Below are 17,091 nucleotides of genomic sequence, written 5' to 3' on the forward strand. Positions count from 1 at the left end.
AAGGCAATGTTAGGAAATTCTGCTTTACGGAGAGGGTGGTGGATGCCTGGAATGCGCTCCCGAGAGAGGTGGTGGAGAGTAAAACTGTGACTGAGTTCAAAGAAGTGTGGGATGAACACAGAGGATCTAGAATCAGAAAATAATATTAAATATTGAACTAAGACCAGTACTGGGCAGACTTGTACGGTCTGTGTCTGTATATGGCCGTTTGGTGGGGGATGGGCTGGGGAAGGCTTCAGTGGCTGGGAGGGTGTAGATGGGCTGGAGTAGGTTTTAACAGAGATTTTAGCAGTTGAAACCCAAGCACAGTACTGGGTAGAGCTTTGGATTCTTGCCCAGAAATAGCTAAGAAAAAAATTTAAAAAATTTCAATTGAATCAGGTTGGGCAGACTGGTTGGACCATTCGGGTCTTTACTGCTGTCATCTACTATGTTACCACAGTATTCTAGAGCATCTGCTATAATGGTCAGGAAAGGATACTTAGATTACATTAGTATTTATGGATCGCTAATACTCCCCAATAGGAATTCAATGCAATTTACAGTATTGTTAGAGACTTTTCAAACAGTATACATTTCTTGGTATTTACATTTTATTTAGACATGCATTGTGGCATTCATGTTTGAAGGATGTGAACAGTTGGTTCTCTTTGGGAATTACAATCTTGTGCTGCTTAAGCCCATTTAATTTAGAGAGGTGTAGGAGTTGTGGTTAATTCTTGTGTTATAAGAGGTTTTCCTGGTCTTCCGGACCTTGGGGGCTTGTTTCTTATCTTTACTAATAATAATACTACTATTAATTATTTCTATAGTGCTACCAGACATATGCAGTGCTCTACAGAGCCACAAAGAAGACAGTCAATGCTCAAAAGAGCTCACAATCTAAACAGACAAGACATGCAAAAAGGATGTAATGGATACAGTTAAGGGGAATGGTTAATCTGCTGGCTAGGTTGGTGGGCAGAGGAGTAAGATTACAGAGATTTTGTGGGTCTTTATGATGGCTTTTTTTAGGGCCATTTTTAACTCTGCTTCTCAAGCTATAAATCACAGGGTTTAAGAGTGGAAGAGTAACTATATACATTGCAATAGATAATTTGTTTGGGTATGATGTAACCATTGATCCAGGATGCATATACACTCCTATGATAATCCCATATGCCAGAAGGATGACTGTAAGGTGGGATGAGCAGGTGGAGATGGCCTTGTTTTTGCCCTTTGAAGAGCAGATTTTCAGGATGGAAGAAATGATAAAAGTGTGGAGGGGCATAATCAAAAAAACCGTCTAAGTCCCTTTTTGGCCTAAGTCCTTAAACGTTCAAAGCAGAAGCAAAGAAAGTGTATATAACCAAACCAAACGTCCTTGTTTTGATTATGGCCTTCCTCTGCCTAAAGGCCCAATCACCACTACGTCTAAAAGTACACCCACACGACGTCTACACTTTTTAGCCATAATGAAACAAAAAAACGCCTAAGCCCCAAACGTTCAACAGAAGGGCTTTTACGATAAGGAGGAGCCAGGCTTTCGCCTAAAAGCTGGATTCTGTAACCCGTGTCTTTCAAAAACAACACCGGTTACAGAATCCCCCCACAACAATCCAGGCAGGAGGGTGCTCAAGCCCTCCTGCCATGTCGAACCGCCACCCCCCCCCCCTCATATGAGGAAAGACTAAAATGGTTAGGGTTCTTCAGCTTGGAAAGGAGACAGCTGAGGGGCGATATGATTGAAGTCTACAAAATCCTGAGTGGGTAAAAGTAGATCAATTTTTCACCCCGTCAAAAATTACAAAGACTATGGGACACTCGATGAAGTTACAGGGAAATACTCTTAAAACCAATAGGAGGAAATTTTTTTTCACTCAGAGAATAGTTAAGATCTGGAATGCGTTGCCAGAGGATGTAGTAAGAGCGGATAGCATAGCTGGTTTTAAGAAAGGTTTGGACAAGTTCCTTGAGGAAAAGTCCATAGTCTGTTATTGAGAAAGACATGGGGGAAGCCAATGCTTGCCCTGTATTGGTAGCATGGAATATTGCTATTCCTTGGGTTTGGGCCAGGTACGGGTGACCTGGATTGTCTACAGTGGGAACGGACTACTGGTCTTGATGGACCCAGTAAGACTATTCTTATGTTCTTACTGCTTAGGGGGATGGGAGGGGAGGAAAGATGCTGCACATGGGGGAGAAAGTAGAGAGGAAGAATTATTGGGGAGGAAGAGAGGACGGGAGAGATGAAACAGAGGTAGAAAGGGGTGAGAGTGAGAAATCCTTCATATGGTGGAGGGGAGGGAGACATGCATGGAGAAGAAAGAGGGAGAAATTTTGGACAAAGGGTGGAGGGCAGGGAGAGATGGTGCATGGGGAGAGAGAAAGAAATGTTGCACATGATAATGCAGGGGAGGAAAGAAGAGATGCTGCATGGAGGGGAATAGAGAGGTTTGACCCAAGGCACAAGACAGGAAGAGAGAGATAGTAGACAGTAGGAAAGAAACAAATGTTGGATATGACAGTGGAAGGTAGAAAAAAATAATTGTATTTTCTATTTTGTGATTACAATATGTCAGATTTGAAATGTGTATTCTGCCAGAGCTGGTGTTAGACAGCGAGCGTGAGCTAGGACCTAGCAGAGACACAAAAAGTATGTTTTAGTTTGTTTACACCCCAGCGCTGGCGTGGGGTTGAAGAGAGCAAAGGGGGGTGGAGTGGGTAGAAAGACTAAAAAATAAACCTGCCAGGATGTTTGAAACAGCCACCCAATTGGGCAGGAAAAGTGAATCGAATTGAAAAATCGATTCAATAGACTAAATTGAATCAAATCAAAAAAATTTCCCTGAATTGGACAGCACTACTGGAGACTAGTGCATGCAAATTTATCTCATACATATTCACTGTGGTCATCCTGACTGGAGGTTTCTCAGGATACTTACATCCTCTGTGTGCTACATAAAAGGGTTTCAGGAACTGATGGTGCTTATTTCATTTTAGTTCATTGTAATTTGATCTGTAAGCCTGATCATTTTCCCAAAGATAAAATGATTTTAAAACCATGCAGGACAGATCTTTTGAGGCTCCCTAAATCTGTAGTACATAAGTCTTGGCCTGAAGGGGATTCTGCTGGCTGGTTGTGCTGGTTCCAGTTTCTCGGAGTATGAGTCACTCTGGCAGCTTTGTCTCGTGTATGCTGTCCGAGAATGAACTGAAAGCATTTGCTGTGACCTTCAGTCCCTCCCCTGAAAAACAGGTTGTTCCTCCCAGAATGGAATTGCTTAGTGTGTTGAGGGTGGAGAAGGCTGCTTCCGGGCTCAGATCTCTCGTGAAAAGACAGCGATTCCCACTCTGGTCCGTGCTGTTCCCTGGTTGGCTCGGGAACCTCTTTAGCTAATGGTAAGAAAGCATAGCTCCGAAAAGCTTTTATGTTTTCAGACATAAAAGCTTTACAGAGTGGTTACTTCTCTTTCCCCTTGACTGCAGAAAAACTTCAGGGAGGGTAAACAGGAGCTGCAGCATACCCAGTCTGGGGTACCCGCTCCTTAGTTGCTGCTTTTACACTCAGAGCTTAGAGATTCTTTGGTAAAAGTAAAAAAAACCAAGGTTCTGTGCTGGACTATAGAGCTACCAAAGTACAAAAAACAAAAAGGTACATACAGCTCACATAAGTACTAACTTTGATGCATTTTGCACAGCTTGGAAACTTTCCTGTTTGTTGTACAGCCAAGGAAAAACGCTTGAGTACATGAATAAATTCATGTAAACCGTTCTGAACTCTCCTGGGAGAACGGTATAGAAAATCAAATAAAATAAATGTAAAGTTCCTTTGATGCAATTATATTTCATAATATTAGGAGAGACTATTTCTTGTTCCTGGTGAGCTTTTGTTTTCTAACACTATGGGGCTCATAATTGAAATGGAAATATGTTTAAAAACCAGCCTAAATCAGCACTTAAACGATCAGTGAGACAAGTCATCCAAGTGCCGATAATCAAACCGGGTTTTGGACGTATCTAAAAACGACTTGGGCCTTTACAGTGCTGCAGTGATCACTCCCCCCCCCCCCCCCCCCCCGACTCATGCCATATAATTCGTAATGAAAAGTCACATATCTGACTTCAGAACATCAGCACCTGGCAGCCTGGCAGAGGAAAGCCTAATAGAGCTGCACAGAGGTGGCTTAAGTGGTCTGGGGGGTTGGCTAGTGAACCATGGAGAGGAGGACCCAGGCCCATAAACCACTCTAACCACTGCATGCATGGTGAAACATGTGCACCCCCCAAAACTTCCCAAAACCCTTATGTCCTGCCATATAAGTGGAACCTATTGGGATGGTAGACAGGTGGGTCTAGTACAGCGGGCTCAAACTTGTGGCCCATGGGCCGCATGCGGCCCCCAGGTACTATTCTGCGGCCTGTGGTCTGCATGTGATGATCAACAATCGGCTCCCTTGCTTCGGTCTTTTTTCTATTCTAAGCCACGGGTGGTGGCTCCTCATGTGATCCGCACCTGCATCGGAAACCTCTCTGACAAGTTTCAAGTTTCAAGTTTATTTACATTTGATGTATCGCTTATTACAAATTTCTAAGCGATGTACAATTAAAAACCAGCAGATTGTGGTAATACATAAAATATTACTAAATTAGACAATTGACAAGACAAATTGGACAAACATGACTGAAAAGGAAGGGAGGGGAAAGTTACAATTGCATTATTTGTTAAAATTTACATGGAGGGGAGAATACAATAGGTATAATTAGAAAAAAACAGGAAAAGAGAATCTTAAAAACATATGAGATTATAAAAAAAGATCATTTCATAAGTCAAATGCATCTTGAAACAAGTAAGTTTTTAACAATTTTTTAAAAGAGATAAGATCTTTTTCATTTTTAATAAAGTTTGGGAGAGAGTTCCACAATGAGGGGGCCACCACTGAAAACATACAACGTCAGAGAGAAGGCTTCCAACACAAGCGCACATTGCGCGAGGAGCCGCCAATGTCACTCAGTAACTATAGAAAAATAGACAAATATAGTACAAAATAGAGACAGCAGATATAAATTCTCAAAACTTACACATTTTGATCACTCACTAAATTGAAAATAAAATCATTTTTCCTACCTTTGCTGTCTGGTGATTTCATGAGTCTCTGGTTGTATTTCCTTCTGACTGTACATCCTTTTTTTCATTTCTTTCTTTCTGCACTCAGGCCCAACAATTGTCCCTTTCTATTCCATCCCTCCTTCCTTCCTATGTCCTTAGTGCCCCTTCCGAGGTCCTTAGTATACCCAGTGCCTCTTTCCAATGTCCTTGGTGCCACTTCCTGTCCTTAGTGCCCTCAGTGCCTCCTTCCTATGTCCTTAGTGCCCCTCCCTTGCCAAAGCCAGCTTGACTGCCTGCCTCCCCCCTCACTGCCTTCCAGCATTTGTTCCACCATTCCACCCCCTCCCCCGAAGCCAGCCAGCCAGCCTCCCTCCCTCCCTGCTGCACCGAATATGAGAAAGCTGAACTGCAGGTAGGACTCCTGCCTGTCTGTCTGCCTGCCTGCCTGCCTTCCTCTCTCTGAAGCCTACCCGATTCATCTGCTCCCCCCACGGTCTGCCACCACTGTACTTCCTGCCCTTGCCGCAACAACTGCAGGAAAGGCATGTCCCAGCACCGGCCCAGAAACCTTCTTTCCAGACAGTGATTGGCTGGCCCGGAACTTCCTCTCTGATGTCAGAATTGACGTCTGTGAGAAGGCTTCTGGGGCGGCGCCGGGACATGCTTTTCCAGCTGTTGTTGTGGCAAGAGCAGGTAAGCAGGTAGGGTCCCTTGGTTTAGTTTTAAGGTTTTGTTTTTAACCGCAATCAATTTAATAAATTTTGCCTGTATCATTGTATGTGTATCTGCAGTTTTCCTTGTTTTGTCTTCGCACTGAAAAAAGTACAAGCAACATCAATGCAGGTGCCATAAGGTAGTAAGAGGGGCCAAAAGGGACTACGAGGAAAAAATTGCCAAGAAGGCAATATATTAAGGGGAAATGACCTGTGAAGGAAGTGGATGACCATAGAATAAAGGAAATGCTAAAGGATGACAAAGCCATAGCCGACAAACTGAATACGTTTTTTGCATCTGAATTTACAGAAGAGGATATATGTAACATACTGAAGGTTGACAGGCTATACTTAGGAAATGAATACAGGAAACTGACTGGGTTGACAGTCAGTCTAGAAGAAGTATGCAGGCTGATTGACAGGCTTAAAAATTACAAATCCCCGGGACTGGATAGCATTCATCTGAGGGTAATCAAGGAACTGAACGGGGTTATAGCTGAACTGTTTCAACTAATAACCAATCTGTCGATCAAATCAGGAAGGATTCCGGAAGACTGGAAAGTGGCGAATGTTACGCTGATCTTCCAGAAAGGTTCGAGGGGAGATCCGGGATATTATAGGCCAGTGAATCTGATCTTGGTACAGGCGCTGATAAATGATCGCATCATTGACCACCTTGATGGACACATTCTGATGAGAACCAGCCAGCACGGCTTCAGCAAAGGAAGAACTTGCATGACAAACTTGGTGCACTTTTTCGAGGGAGTTAACAGGCAGATAGACAAAGGTGACCCGGTCGACATTGTATATCTGGATTTTCAGAAGGCGTTTGACAATGTCCCGCATGAACGACTACTTCAAAAAATTGCGATCCATGGGATTGAGGGTGAAATACACACGTGGATCAAAAACTGGTTGGCAGATAGAAAACAAAGAGTGGGGGTAAATGGACAATACTCAGACTGGAAAAGCATCACCAGCAGAGTGCCACAGGTTTCGGTGTTTGGGCCTGTGCTCTTCAACATATTTATAAGTGACCTGGAAATTGGAACGATGAGTGAGGTGATTAAATTTGCAGATGATGGGCCGTGACATGGCAAATGAAGTTTAACGTGGACAAGTGTAAGGTGATGCATGTTGGTAACAAAAATCTTGTACACGAATACAGGATGTCTGCTGCAGTACTCGGAGAGACACCCCAGGAAAGAAACTTGGGAGTACTGGTTTCAATGTGTGGCGGCGGCAAAAAAGGCAAACAGAATGCTGGGAATGATTATGAAGGGGATCACGAACAGATCAGAGAAGGTTATCATGCCATGGTACACCCTCACGTGGAATACTGCGTCCAGCACTGGTCGCCGTACTTGAAGAAAGGGTCCAGAGAAGAGCGACTAAAATGGTTAAAGGGCTGGAGGAGTTGTCGTACAGGGATAGATTAGAGAAACTGGGCCTCTTCTCCCTTGAAAAGAGGAGAATGAGAAGGGACATGATTGAAACCTTCAAGATAATGAAGAGAATAGACTTAGTAGATAAAGACAGGTTGTTCACTCTCTCCAAGGTAGGGAGAACGAGAGGGCACTCTCTAAAAGTTAAAAGGGGATAGATTTTGTACAAACATAAGGAAGTTCCCAGCTTTGGGACGCCGTCGTTGAAAATGGGACATTTCGGCATCCTGGAGCTGTGCGTGGGGACAACGAGACAGGTGATCAGAAAAAGGGACAGTCCCATTCAAAACATGTCGTATGGTCACCTTAGGTATACATAGCTCTACCAATGTAAACAGGCTAGACACATAAAAAGCCCTCTGTAAAATTACCCCCATTCTGTGCAGAAACAGGGATCATCTGGGCTACTCACTAAGGTGAAAGTTATCAAAGTGGGCTACCGTTATGCGGTGTTATTGTACTATTAACCCCAGTTATTAGTAACTAGGTCTCATGGCATAAAATGGGACCTGTGGTAATATAGCATGAGCTACTATAAAATAACATCTTAACATTAGCCCATGTTGATTACTTCCCCTCTTACTGTGAAGAGTTTCAGTCTCTGGTAACCAGAGCCGAGATTATAATGTCATAAGGCCTCATTCCAGCCAAGATTATAATGTCATAAGGCCTCATTCCAGCCAATGCCTAACAGCTGACCTCATCAGTTACATCACAATGGATTGATTGTCCTACCCTTGGCTCACTTTTTATTACCAACAGCAGCGATTTTGATTTCTAGAGACATTTATTAAGGGAGAAAGTTATCAAAATGGGATATTATTAAATGTGCTATTTTACTATTAATCCCAATTTTTCATTTATTTTATATACCAACTATTAATGGAGGTTGTCTAAGGAGCTTACATTCAGGTACTCAAGCATTTTTCCCTATTTGTCCTAGCAGGCCCACAATATAGCTAATGAACCTGGGGCAATGAAGGATTACTTGACTTGTCAAGACTTATAAGAAACAGTTTGGGGCTTGAACCCACAACCTCAGGGTGCTGAAGCTATGGTTTTAACCACTAAGCCATTCCTAGTTGTGAGCCTGTGTTAAAATAGCACTGGTTAGTCTTAACTATAGGTCACATTGATATCTATCCCCTAAGTTGGCTGTATGGAATCTTGCCCACATTTCAGATAATTATTACATTAAGATGTGTTATAGAAGCTATTTGCATATTTGTCTTTGGCTCTAGATTTTAACTACAAGTGGGTGGGATTTGGAATGGACATTAGAAATTTAGGGGGGGTGTCTTTTACCAAAGATTAATGCATGCTATCAGCCACAAGCCCCATTGCAGATAATGAGATCCTTTTATTAAGATGCGCTAACTGATTTAGCCCATGTTAAAGATTAGTGTGCACTAAATGCTAAGACATCCATTATATTCCTATGGACATCTTAGCATTTAGTGGACATGAACCCCTGCTAAATCGGTTAGCACACCTTAATAAAAGGACCCCAACATGCACTAATCTTAAAAATAAAACACCTTAATTTTAATATTGTTAAAACTTGACTATTTAAAGTATGGATGGAGCAACTAGTTTTGGAATAATTAGATTAATAAATTTGGAATTTATGTCAAATTTTAAGGTATTAGGATCATTTAATTATGACTGTCAATCATAACAAAGAACTGATCAAACTATATTATTGGGGTAGTAATATTTTTTTTTTCATTTCCAAGCACTGATTCAATGATTAAAAATCAGCTTGACACCTCTGACTGAATGCACTGTTTGCTAATCAGTGAAGGAACAAGAACTATGATCTTGATCATTACATTTACAACCCCTGATGTAGGAATTTGTCGAAACATGTCTGTGTCAGATCCTGCAGTAAACTTTTGAGGCTACCCAGTTTGGGAGGCTAGTCATATTTCTTGTTTGCATCTACTTTTTTTTGTCCTTTGGATTCCCTTTCTTTTGCTTGTTCAATGGCATAATATGATCATATCTACAGACATCAGAAATTGACTTATAAGCCATCTATGAGTATATTAATTGCAGATGTTACAATGTAACACCAGTAATACCATTATACAACACATTACAATAATTTGTTTGACTAATCAACATGATTAATAAGAATACAAGGGTCATAACAGCTTTACACTGGTCCAGTCCTGGTCATGGTTAGGAGCTTAAATCCTTTGCATTTGTAGCTTTCTGATATTGGCATCTTTTGTTCATTCCTGATCAGAGAAAGAGAGCTCTGGCTTTTCAAAGCTGGTAAAAGTGTATGAAATTATTCCAATAAAAAGGCATCAAATTTTTTATTCAGTTGTGTTTTATTCCTATTGCCTTTTATGTTCATCTAAACTAAAATTCTTATTATACCCCTTTCAGAGAGGTTTACAATACGAAGTTGAAAGCAAAAATGCAGACCTGACTAATAGGATGACCACAGTGCTTTATTGCACAAAGCCTTTTAGCTGTTAAGCAGACTGGTGTGGTTGTTGGCGGAAGTGGCATAGCGAGGGTGACTGGTGGCACCCCTATCCCACCCTCTTTCCCGCCCCATAGCGACAAATGTGCTGCCCGTGTCAGCTTTAGCGCTTTTTCTCTGATGTCACTTCTTCCCAGAAGTGACATCAGAGAAAGCACTGAAGGAAATTTGTCGCTACTCGCACCAAAGTTAAAAAGGTACGGGGAAGAGGCACGGGTGCACATGTGCAGCAGGGGGAGGAGTGGGAAGGAGGACGGAGAGGTGGAGGGGTGATGGCGCCCCATGGAAGGCCGCACCCAGGACGTACCGTCCCCCCTTACTGCGCCACTGGTTGGTGGCCATCTTTATTTTGCAGAAAATGAGAGGAATTAGCCACAGATTGCTGTTTCACAGTTCTTGATGGCTATGTTTACCCTTTGGCAAGCTCTGTGGCTCTGCACTGTCCCCTGGTGCCCAAACACTCACAGCAGCACTGGAGTTTGAGTCCCTCTTTTTGTGATTTCTGCAGATTTTTCCGATGGCTTTCCATATTAAATCTGTACTGAAATGTTCCTCTCAGACTATGGCTAGTGGAGTTATGTGAACTGCTCGGGGTTGTAATATCAGTGTGAGTGACTTCCATTAGAAGGACGTGATTGCATCGGTGTGTGGGTGCTCAGAGACCAGGTCAAGAGGTAAGAAGAGAGAAAAGTATTTTCGGTGCACAAAACCTGCTTGGATAGTGCTACTACCGTGTTTCCCTGAGAATAAGCCCTAGTTAAGATGGACCCCCCATAGCCCCCCCCCAAATGTCCCTGAAACTCCCTGACTCCATCCCTGACACTAGTGCTGCCTGATTTGCCAAAAAAAATTTTTTGATTCAACAATTCAGCGACCCCCCCCACCCCGGTAAAACCTGACATTCCACTGCGCCGAAGCCTCCTAGAGCAGAAGCAGCGGTAGCGCTCTGAACAAGCTGCTTTGCAGCCTTCCCTGCCGGGTCCTTCCCTCTATCACATCATTGATGCAGCAGAGGGAAGGCCCTGGCAGGAAAGGCCATGAAGCAGCCCGTTCAGAGTGCTGCCACCACTGCTGTTTTTGGAAGTATGTCAGTCTCACGGTGGGAGGATCAGTGACGTTCTGCTGCACAGGGGGATGGGAGGGAGGGAGAGATGCTGCATATGGTGGAGGGGAGAAAGGAAAGAGGAAGAATTGGGATGGAGGAGAGAAAGAGAGAGATTTTTGTTGTACATGAAAAAAATAAGACATCCCCACAAAATAAGCCCTAATGCATTTTTTAGACCCAAAATTAATATGACACTTATGTGTTTTTTAAAAACTAGAAGCTGTGATACAGAAACATTACAGAGGAATTTCATTAGCAGCGCCTTTTCCGTAACATAGTTCTTCATGGGATTTGGAAAGAGAACAGTCAAAAACATTTTTAAAAAGCAAGTTTTCAGATTATTTCAATATGTACAATGTTGAGCAATTCACGTAAGATATCCTTGTCTTTTAGAAGCAGCATAAACATATTTGGATTTAAGGATCTGGTGTGTAGTGAAGGTTTATGTATGCTAACACTGTCCATGTAGTTATATTGTAATACCAACCATAAGGAGGTTTACAACAGATTTTTGAATGTTGATCAATACATGTTTTTTCAAAGTTACTTATGTCATTCACTGTTTCTGTGCGCCCAGGAAGAATATATTTCATGGAATACCTAGCTGAGGAGTCACAGAGAGATTCCTCTTTCCCCGGACTATAAAGAAGGTGCTAAGAAGACTGAAGCAGTCATGGATACTGGATGCATGGATCTACTTGTTCACCTATTGGCTTGCATTTTTGGCACTGGTTCCTGGGTGGCCATCAATGGCCTATGGGTGGAACTTCCTCTTCTTGTCAATCAATTACCAGAAGGCTGGTATTTGCCCTCCTACTTGACTGTTATCATCCAATTGGCAAATGTAGGACCCCTTTTTGTCACACTTATGCACAGATTCAAACCCGGAAAGCTAAATGAAGTGATTGTCATCTACAGCATTGTAATTCTTGGCATCCTGGCATGCTTGCTCTTGGCTTTGTTCTGGCAGCGCACCACTGTCATCGGAGGTGTCCTTCATAGTACAGCCTTCCTCATCATCACCTTCTTCTTATCCTTGGTGGACTGTACTTCCTCTGTCACCTTCCTGCCATTCATGATGCGACTTCAGCCAAAGTACATTACCACCTATTTCATTGGTGAGGGTCTCAGTGGCCTCCTCCCTGGTATTATAGCATTGGCTCAGGGAGCTAGCATGGTTAATTGTGTTAATGTTTCCCAGATTCTTAACAGCACTGTGATCAATGTCAATGATACAAGTGGCTTCCACCAAATGGAAACACAATATATGCCACCTAACTTTTCCACTGAGATCTTCTTTTTTCTCTTGGCCGCAATGATGGTTTTCTGCTTAGTGGCCTTTTTCTTTCTTACAAGGGTACCTACAATTTTGGAGATATCCAGGGAAAATTTGGTTGCTAGTTCTGTCAACATCAACTCATCTGAAGTAACCACCAATGTCCAAGACAGCAGAGAATTATTTGGGAGCAATGATAGCTCCACCCTAGGACCAACTCCAGAACACAGTGAAGGAGTAGCTGGTACACAATGTAAAGAAGAAAGTTACTCAGTACCCCAGCTTGTATTTATATATTTTCTTGTTGCCTGGGTGAACTCGCTGACTAATGGAATCCTGCCATCAGTACAGACCTATTCATGCATGCCATATGGGAACATGGCTTATCATCTCTCTGCAACCTTGAGCTCCATGGCCAATCCACTTGCTTGCTTCATTGCCATGTTCGTGCCCAGAAGGTAAGTTCACCTTAGCATGGTGAATCTGGAATGGCTCCATTTCATTATTACGTGAGCCTGAAGGCCATGGCAGGATTGATTTCACATCCGAGTCCCCTAAGTAACAGACTTGGTTGAGTATAGTTCTGGGTTTTTTTTTATATCAATCTACCTTTAAAAGATGATACTATAACAAGATACTTAATGATAACAGAAATGCAAAACCATTGAATTCGGATTCAAAGTGCTGAACAGGCCAGAAACAGAGCTGAAGTGTGAGAAAACAGTAGAGGGTATAAAGGCAAGAAGTTGGACTTGGTGAATAGGTTGGGGCAGTAGGTATTCTTCCCTCTAAGCCAGTGTATCACAAACCGTATGCCGCGGCAGATTCCAGGTGTGCCGCAAGACACTGGTGAGGAGGAGAGGTGCTGCACCAGCTCACTGCTTACAGGATGTCTAGCAAAAAAAGGCAAGGGAGGTGTCTTTTCAACCAATGATCAGTCTTTATTTTTTTGCTAGTCTGTCTGCATGTCTTGTAGGCAGTCAGTTGCCACAAGCACATCTCCATACCACTCCTCTAGCAATCCCCACCAGTGGTAATAGGAGGCTAAGGGCCATGGCTGGAGGGCATTCGTGCATGCGCGGATGTTGATGTGATGATGTCGTACACACATGTGACATCATCGCATCGACATCCATGCATTTCCGTATGCCCTTCAGACGTGACCCCGAGTTTTATGTGCTATAGCTTTGAAAAGTTTGCGGCACACTGCTCTAAGCTGAGCATGAGCCCTCCACCTACAGTCCTGCCAGTGGAGGTGCTGTTTCACCATGACATTTTCAATAGTGAGGGACAGGCAAGTTCTGCCTTTCCCTAGTGACTTAAAACACAAAATTTAAAGACCACTCATTACTGGCAGGAACAGTGGAAAAAGGAAAGATTGATGGTTTCTGCTGCCAGTAGTTTCTAAATGGCTTCAGATCGCTGAGCAGTAAAGGTAAGCTGAAAAAAGCTCTTTATAAATGCCAAAATTCAGTGCAAGTGCTACACTGAAACAGGATGAACTAGAGATCAACAACTCAATATTAAAGAGTAGAGGAAACCTAACACAAACCCTAAGGGGCTCATAATAATTTTTTTTTAAAATGTTCAAAAAGTGGCCTAAATCGATACTTGGACAATCACAAAGACAGTTCGTCCAAGTACCGATAATCATATCTAAAACCAGCTTAGGTATTTACCCTGCCTCTAAACGCCTAGAGCAAAAAGAGGTATTGTCGGGGGGGAGGGGGGTTTGGAGGCTTGCGCCTTGGCAGGAGGGGTTGGGCTCCCTCCTGCCAGTATTGTCAGGGGAGGGTGGGTGTCAGGGGCTTGCACCTTAGCGGGATGTGTTGGGTTCCCTCCTGCCTGTATCGCAATCACAGCAGGAAAAATTAGGCATCTCTCCTGCCGCAGTTTGCAGCAGTTCGGGGGGGAGGGGAGATTGTGATAGTGCTCGTGATTGTGGCAGGAGAGATTAGGTATCTTTCCTGCCATGATCGTTGTGGGGGTGGGGAGATTCTGTAACCGTTGTTTTTGATAGACGCCGCTTACAGAATCCAGCTTTTAGGCGAAGGACTGGCCCCTCCTTAGTCTAAAAGATCTTGCTTTGTGCGTTTGGGACTTGGGCAATGTTTTGGTTGATAATGTGTTCTAAGGTTAGACATAGTGGTGGTCTGGGCAATGAAACTGTTGAACATAGAGGTAGGCCATTCTCAAAAAAAACTTCATTTTGGATTTTTTTTTAATGGACATTTTCCCGGCTGATACTTAAAGTTTATTTAAAATTTGATTGAATCACTTATCAAAATTCTAAGCGATATACAAAGAATATAAAATGGGGAACATACATATAATTATGAATAGCAGACATAATAAAATATATACCAAAAACAAACAAACAAAAAACACAGACTGACAATCTGAAACAAATGATTAGAGGGTAAGAACTTTATTAGAATAGGACAGTGAACATAAATGGTAAAAAACAACCAGCTGAGGGGAGTCCAAATTTGAAGGATTAGAAGCTAAAAGTAAAGACAGGTGAGGATTCTCTATAAGGTTGAGCCAACTAAGAGATCCTACTTAGTAATAGACATCATTAATCAAAAACGTCTTTAAACAAGAAACATTTCAAGTTGCCTTTATATCGATCTAGATTTTTCTTCCTTCAAATATATTGGTAGGGAGTTCCAAAGTTGTGGGGCAATAACAGAAAAGATACTTGAATGCTTTGTGTTGATAATTCTCAAAGCAGAGAAGGAAAAAGCCTGAGTCAAGGAGTGCTAGCAACAAGGGTTCTACCACACACACACATATCACAGGCATTTTTTTAAAAAACCTTCAATGGTCCTTATAAAACATTGTGACATCCACTTGCCTAACCTACGATATGGAGAAGTTAAATGGGCTAAACTATATTTGCTTGTCATCTCAGATCCATGGATTAAGATATTCTACTTTCAATGTGCCACACCTTGCAGTTTATTCATGGGCGTCAGAACAGGGGCCATGGCCTCACCAAAAATTGGTAGTCAGGAGAGCTAGCTATGGCTCTACTCTCCTATCCTAGGGTTATCAGATTTTCCTTTGGGAAAATCCAGACCCATGGCCACACCACCAGGCCCTCCTGCCCCACCGAAACCCCCACCTACACACGTGACAAGATCGGGGCAGGAGGGAGCCTAAACCCTCCTGCCTCCTGAAACCCCCACATGCACCCATGACAAGATCGGGGCAGGAGGTAGCCCAACCCTCCTGCCCCACCAAAACCCCCACCCGCAACAAGATTGGGGCAGGAGGGATCCCAACCCGCACAAGTGACAAGATCAGGGCAGGAGGGAGCCCAAACTCCTCCTGCCCCGCTGAAACCCCCTACCCCCACCAAGATATGGGCAGGAGGGATCCTAGACCCTCCTGCATTCGACGCACCCCCCAAACCCCCTATCAGCCACCCCTGAACCCTGCGACCCCCCCCACCTGGCGACCCCACCCCAGACACCCCCCCTTACCTCAACTTCGTTGGCCAGATGGATGGGTCCCAAGCCTGTCGGTCCGGCAGGACCGCCATCCACAGAATGGTGGGTCTTAGGGCCTGATTGGCCTAGATGCTTAAGGCTCTGCCCATAGGTGGGGCCTTAGGTGCCTGGGCCAACCGGAATTGGCCCAGTTGCCTGAGGTCCCTCCTGTGGGCAGGGCCTTAGGTACATGGGCTGGTTTGGGGGTTGGGCTCCCTCCTGGCCTGATCTTGTCATGGGTGCGGGTTTCAGTGGTGCAGTAGGGGTTGGACTCCCTTCTGCCCTAATCTTATTGGGGGGATGGATTGTGGCAGGAGAGATTTGGCATCTCTCCTGCTGTGATGGCAAATGCCCCCCCCCCCCTAAACCACGGCACTTTGGGTTGAGGATCGCCACGGTTCGGGGGTGGATGAATGCCATCGTGGCAGGGGAAGTGAGCCATCTCTCCTGCTACGATGGTTGTGGTGGAGGGTGGGCAGGTTGCCGGCAGCCGCGATCAGCTCAAGGGTCCCTTTTTCGGTACTTATACCTGCTTTGACTTGGTCTAAGTCAAAAGATATACGTGCTGACTAGGCAGCCTGTTTTAGGTTTTGGTTATACCTGCTGTACGACTATGTCTAGGTCGGCCCACCTCCCGCCCTTTCCCCTCCATCTAAAACCAGCTTTGGTTATGGGTACTTGGACGATCAGGCTTTTTGATTGTCCAAGTACCCATTTAGGCCACTTTTTAGACATTTTTTTGTTTTGATTATGAGCCCCAAAGTTTCATAGTTTATTAAAATTTGATAAAACGCTTCTCCTGGAATACAAAGCATTGTACATTGTAAATATAAATAGGGAACAAAAATAAATAATAAACATAGACCTTCCAAGACAGACATACTTGGTTGGGGTTGTGACATGAAAACATTAGGAGAAAAGGGAGAACTACAATTTATTAAGAAAGAGCACATAAAAGGGAGGTACAGTAGGGAAAATGTGATAGGTTAAGCGATAATAATGTATTACTTGCATCTTATTTTCTAAACAAAGCAATTCACTACATTCAGTAAATATAGATATTACAGAGTGAAATACAATCCTACAGTACTAACATCCTGACATTGTCACGAACTGAGGGCAGAGCACTAGAGAACTGAAGCAATAAAATGCAGGGCAAGTTCACCACTCAGCACACACACATATCCACACACAGCCACACGTACACACACTCCCAAACTTAGACACAGAAAAATATAGAAACATGATGGGAGATAAAAACCAAATGGCCCAACCAGTCTGCCCATCCACAGCATCCATTATCTCTTTGTCTCCACCACCTCTACCAGGAGACTATTCCATGCATCTACTTCCCTTTCTGTAAAAAAGTATTTCCTTAGATTACTCCTGAGCCTCTCACCTCTTAACTTTATCCTATGCCCTCTCATTCTGGAGCTTCCCATCAAATGAAAGAGACTTGCCTCGTGCACATT

General features: G+C 43.5%; 2 protein-coding genes across 3 annotated transcripts in view; one reads left to right on the top strand and one right to left on the bottom strand.

Annotated features, from left to right (window-relative positions):
* The window catches only part of LOC117349853 (olfactory receptor 5V1-like), a 60,793-nt gene that overhangs the window by 42,122 nt on the left and 1,580 nt on the right, over positions 1-17,091 (bottom strand). The window lies entirely within an intron of this gene.
* LOC117349852 (solute carrier family 52, riboflavin transporter, member 3-A-like) overlaps positions 3,259-17,091 on the top strand; it is a 32,169-nt gene continuing 18,336 nt past the window's right edge. The window contains exons 1-2 of one of the 2 annotated variants that reach the window (XM_033923477.1): positions 3,259-3,381; positions 11,427-12,583. In XM_033923477.1, coding sequence (XP_033779368.1) covers positions 11,523-12,583 — 1,061 coding nt within the window. In that variant the 5' untranslated portion in view covers positions 3,259-3,381; positions 11,427-11,522. Of the gene's footprint in view, positions 3,382-10,344; positions 10,419-11,426; positions 12,584-17,091 lie in introns of those variants that run through there. The other variant, XM_033923478.1, reaches the window with a different exon arrangement.

The sequence above is a fragment of the Geotrypetes seraphini genome, chromosome 16 (genome assembly GCF_902459505.1).
Source record: "Geotrypetes seraphini chromosome 16, aGeoSer1.1, whole genome shotgun sequence".
NCBI classification, from domain to species: Eukaryota; Metazoa; Chordata; class Amphibia; order Gymnophiona; family Dermophiidae; genus Geotrypetes; species Geotrypetes seraphini.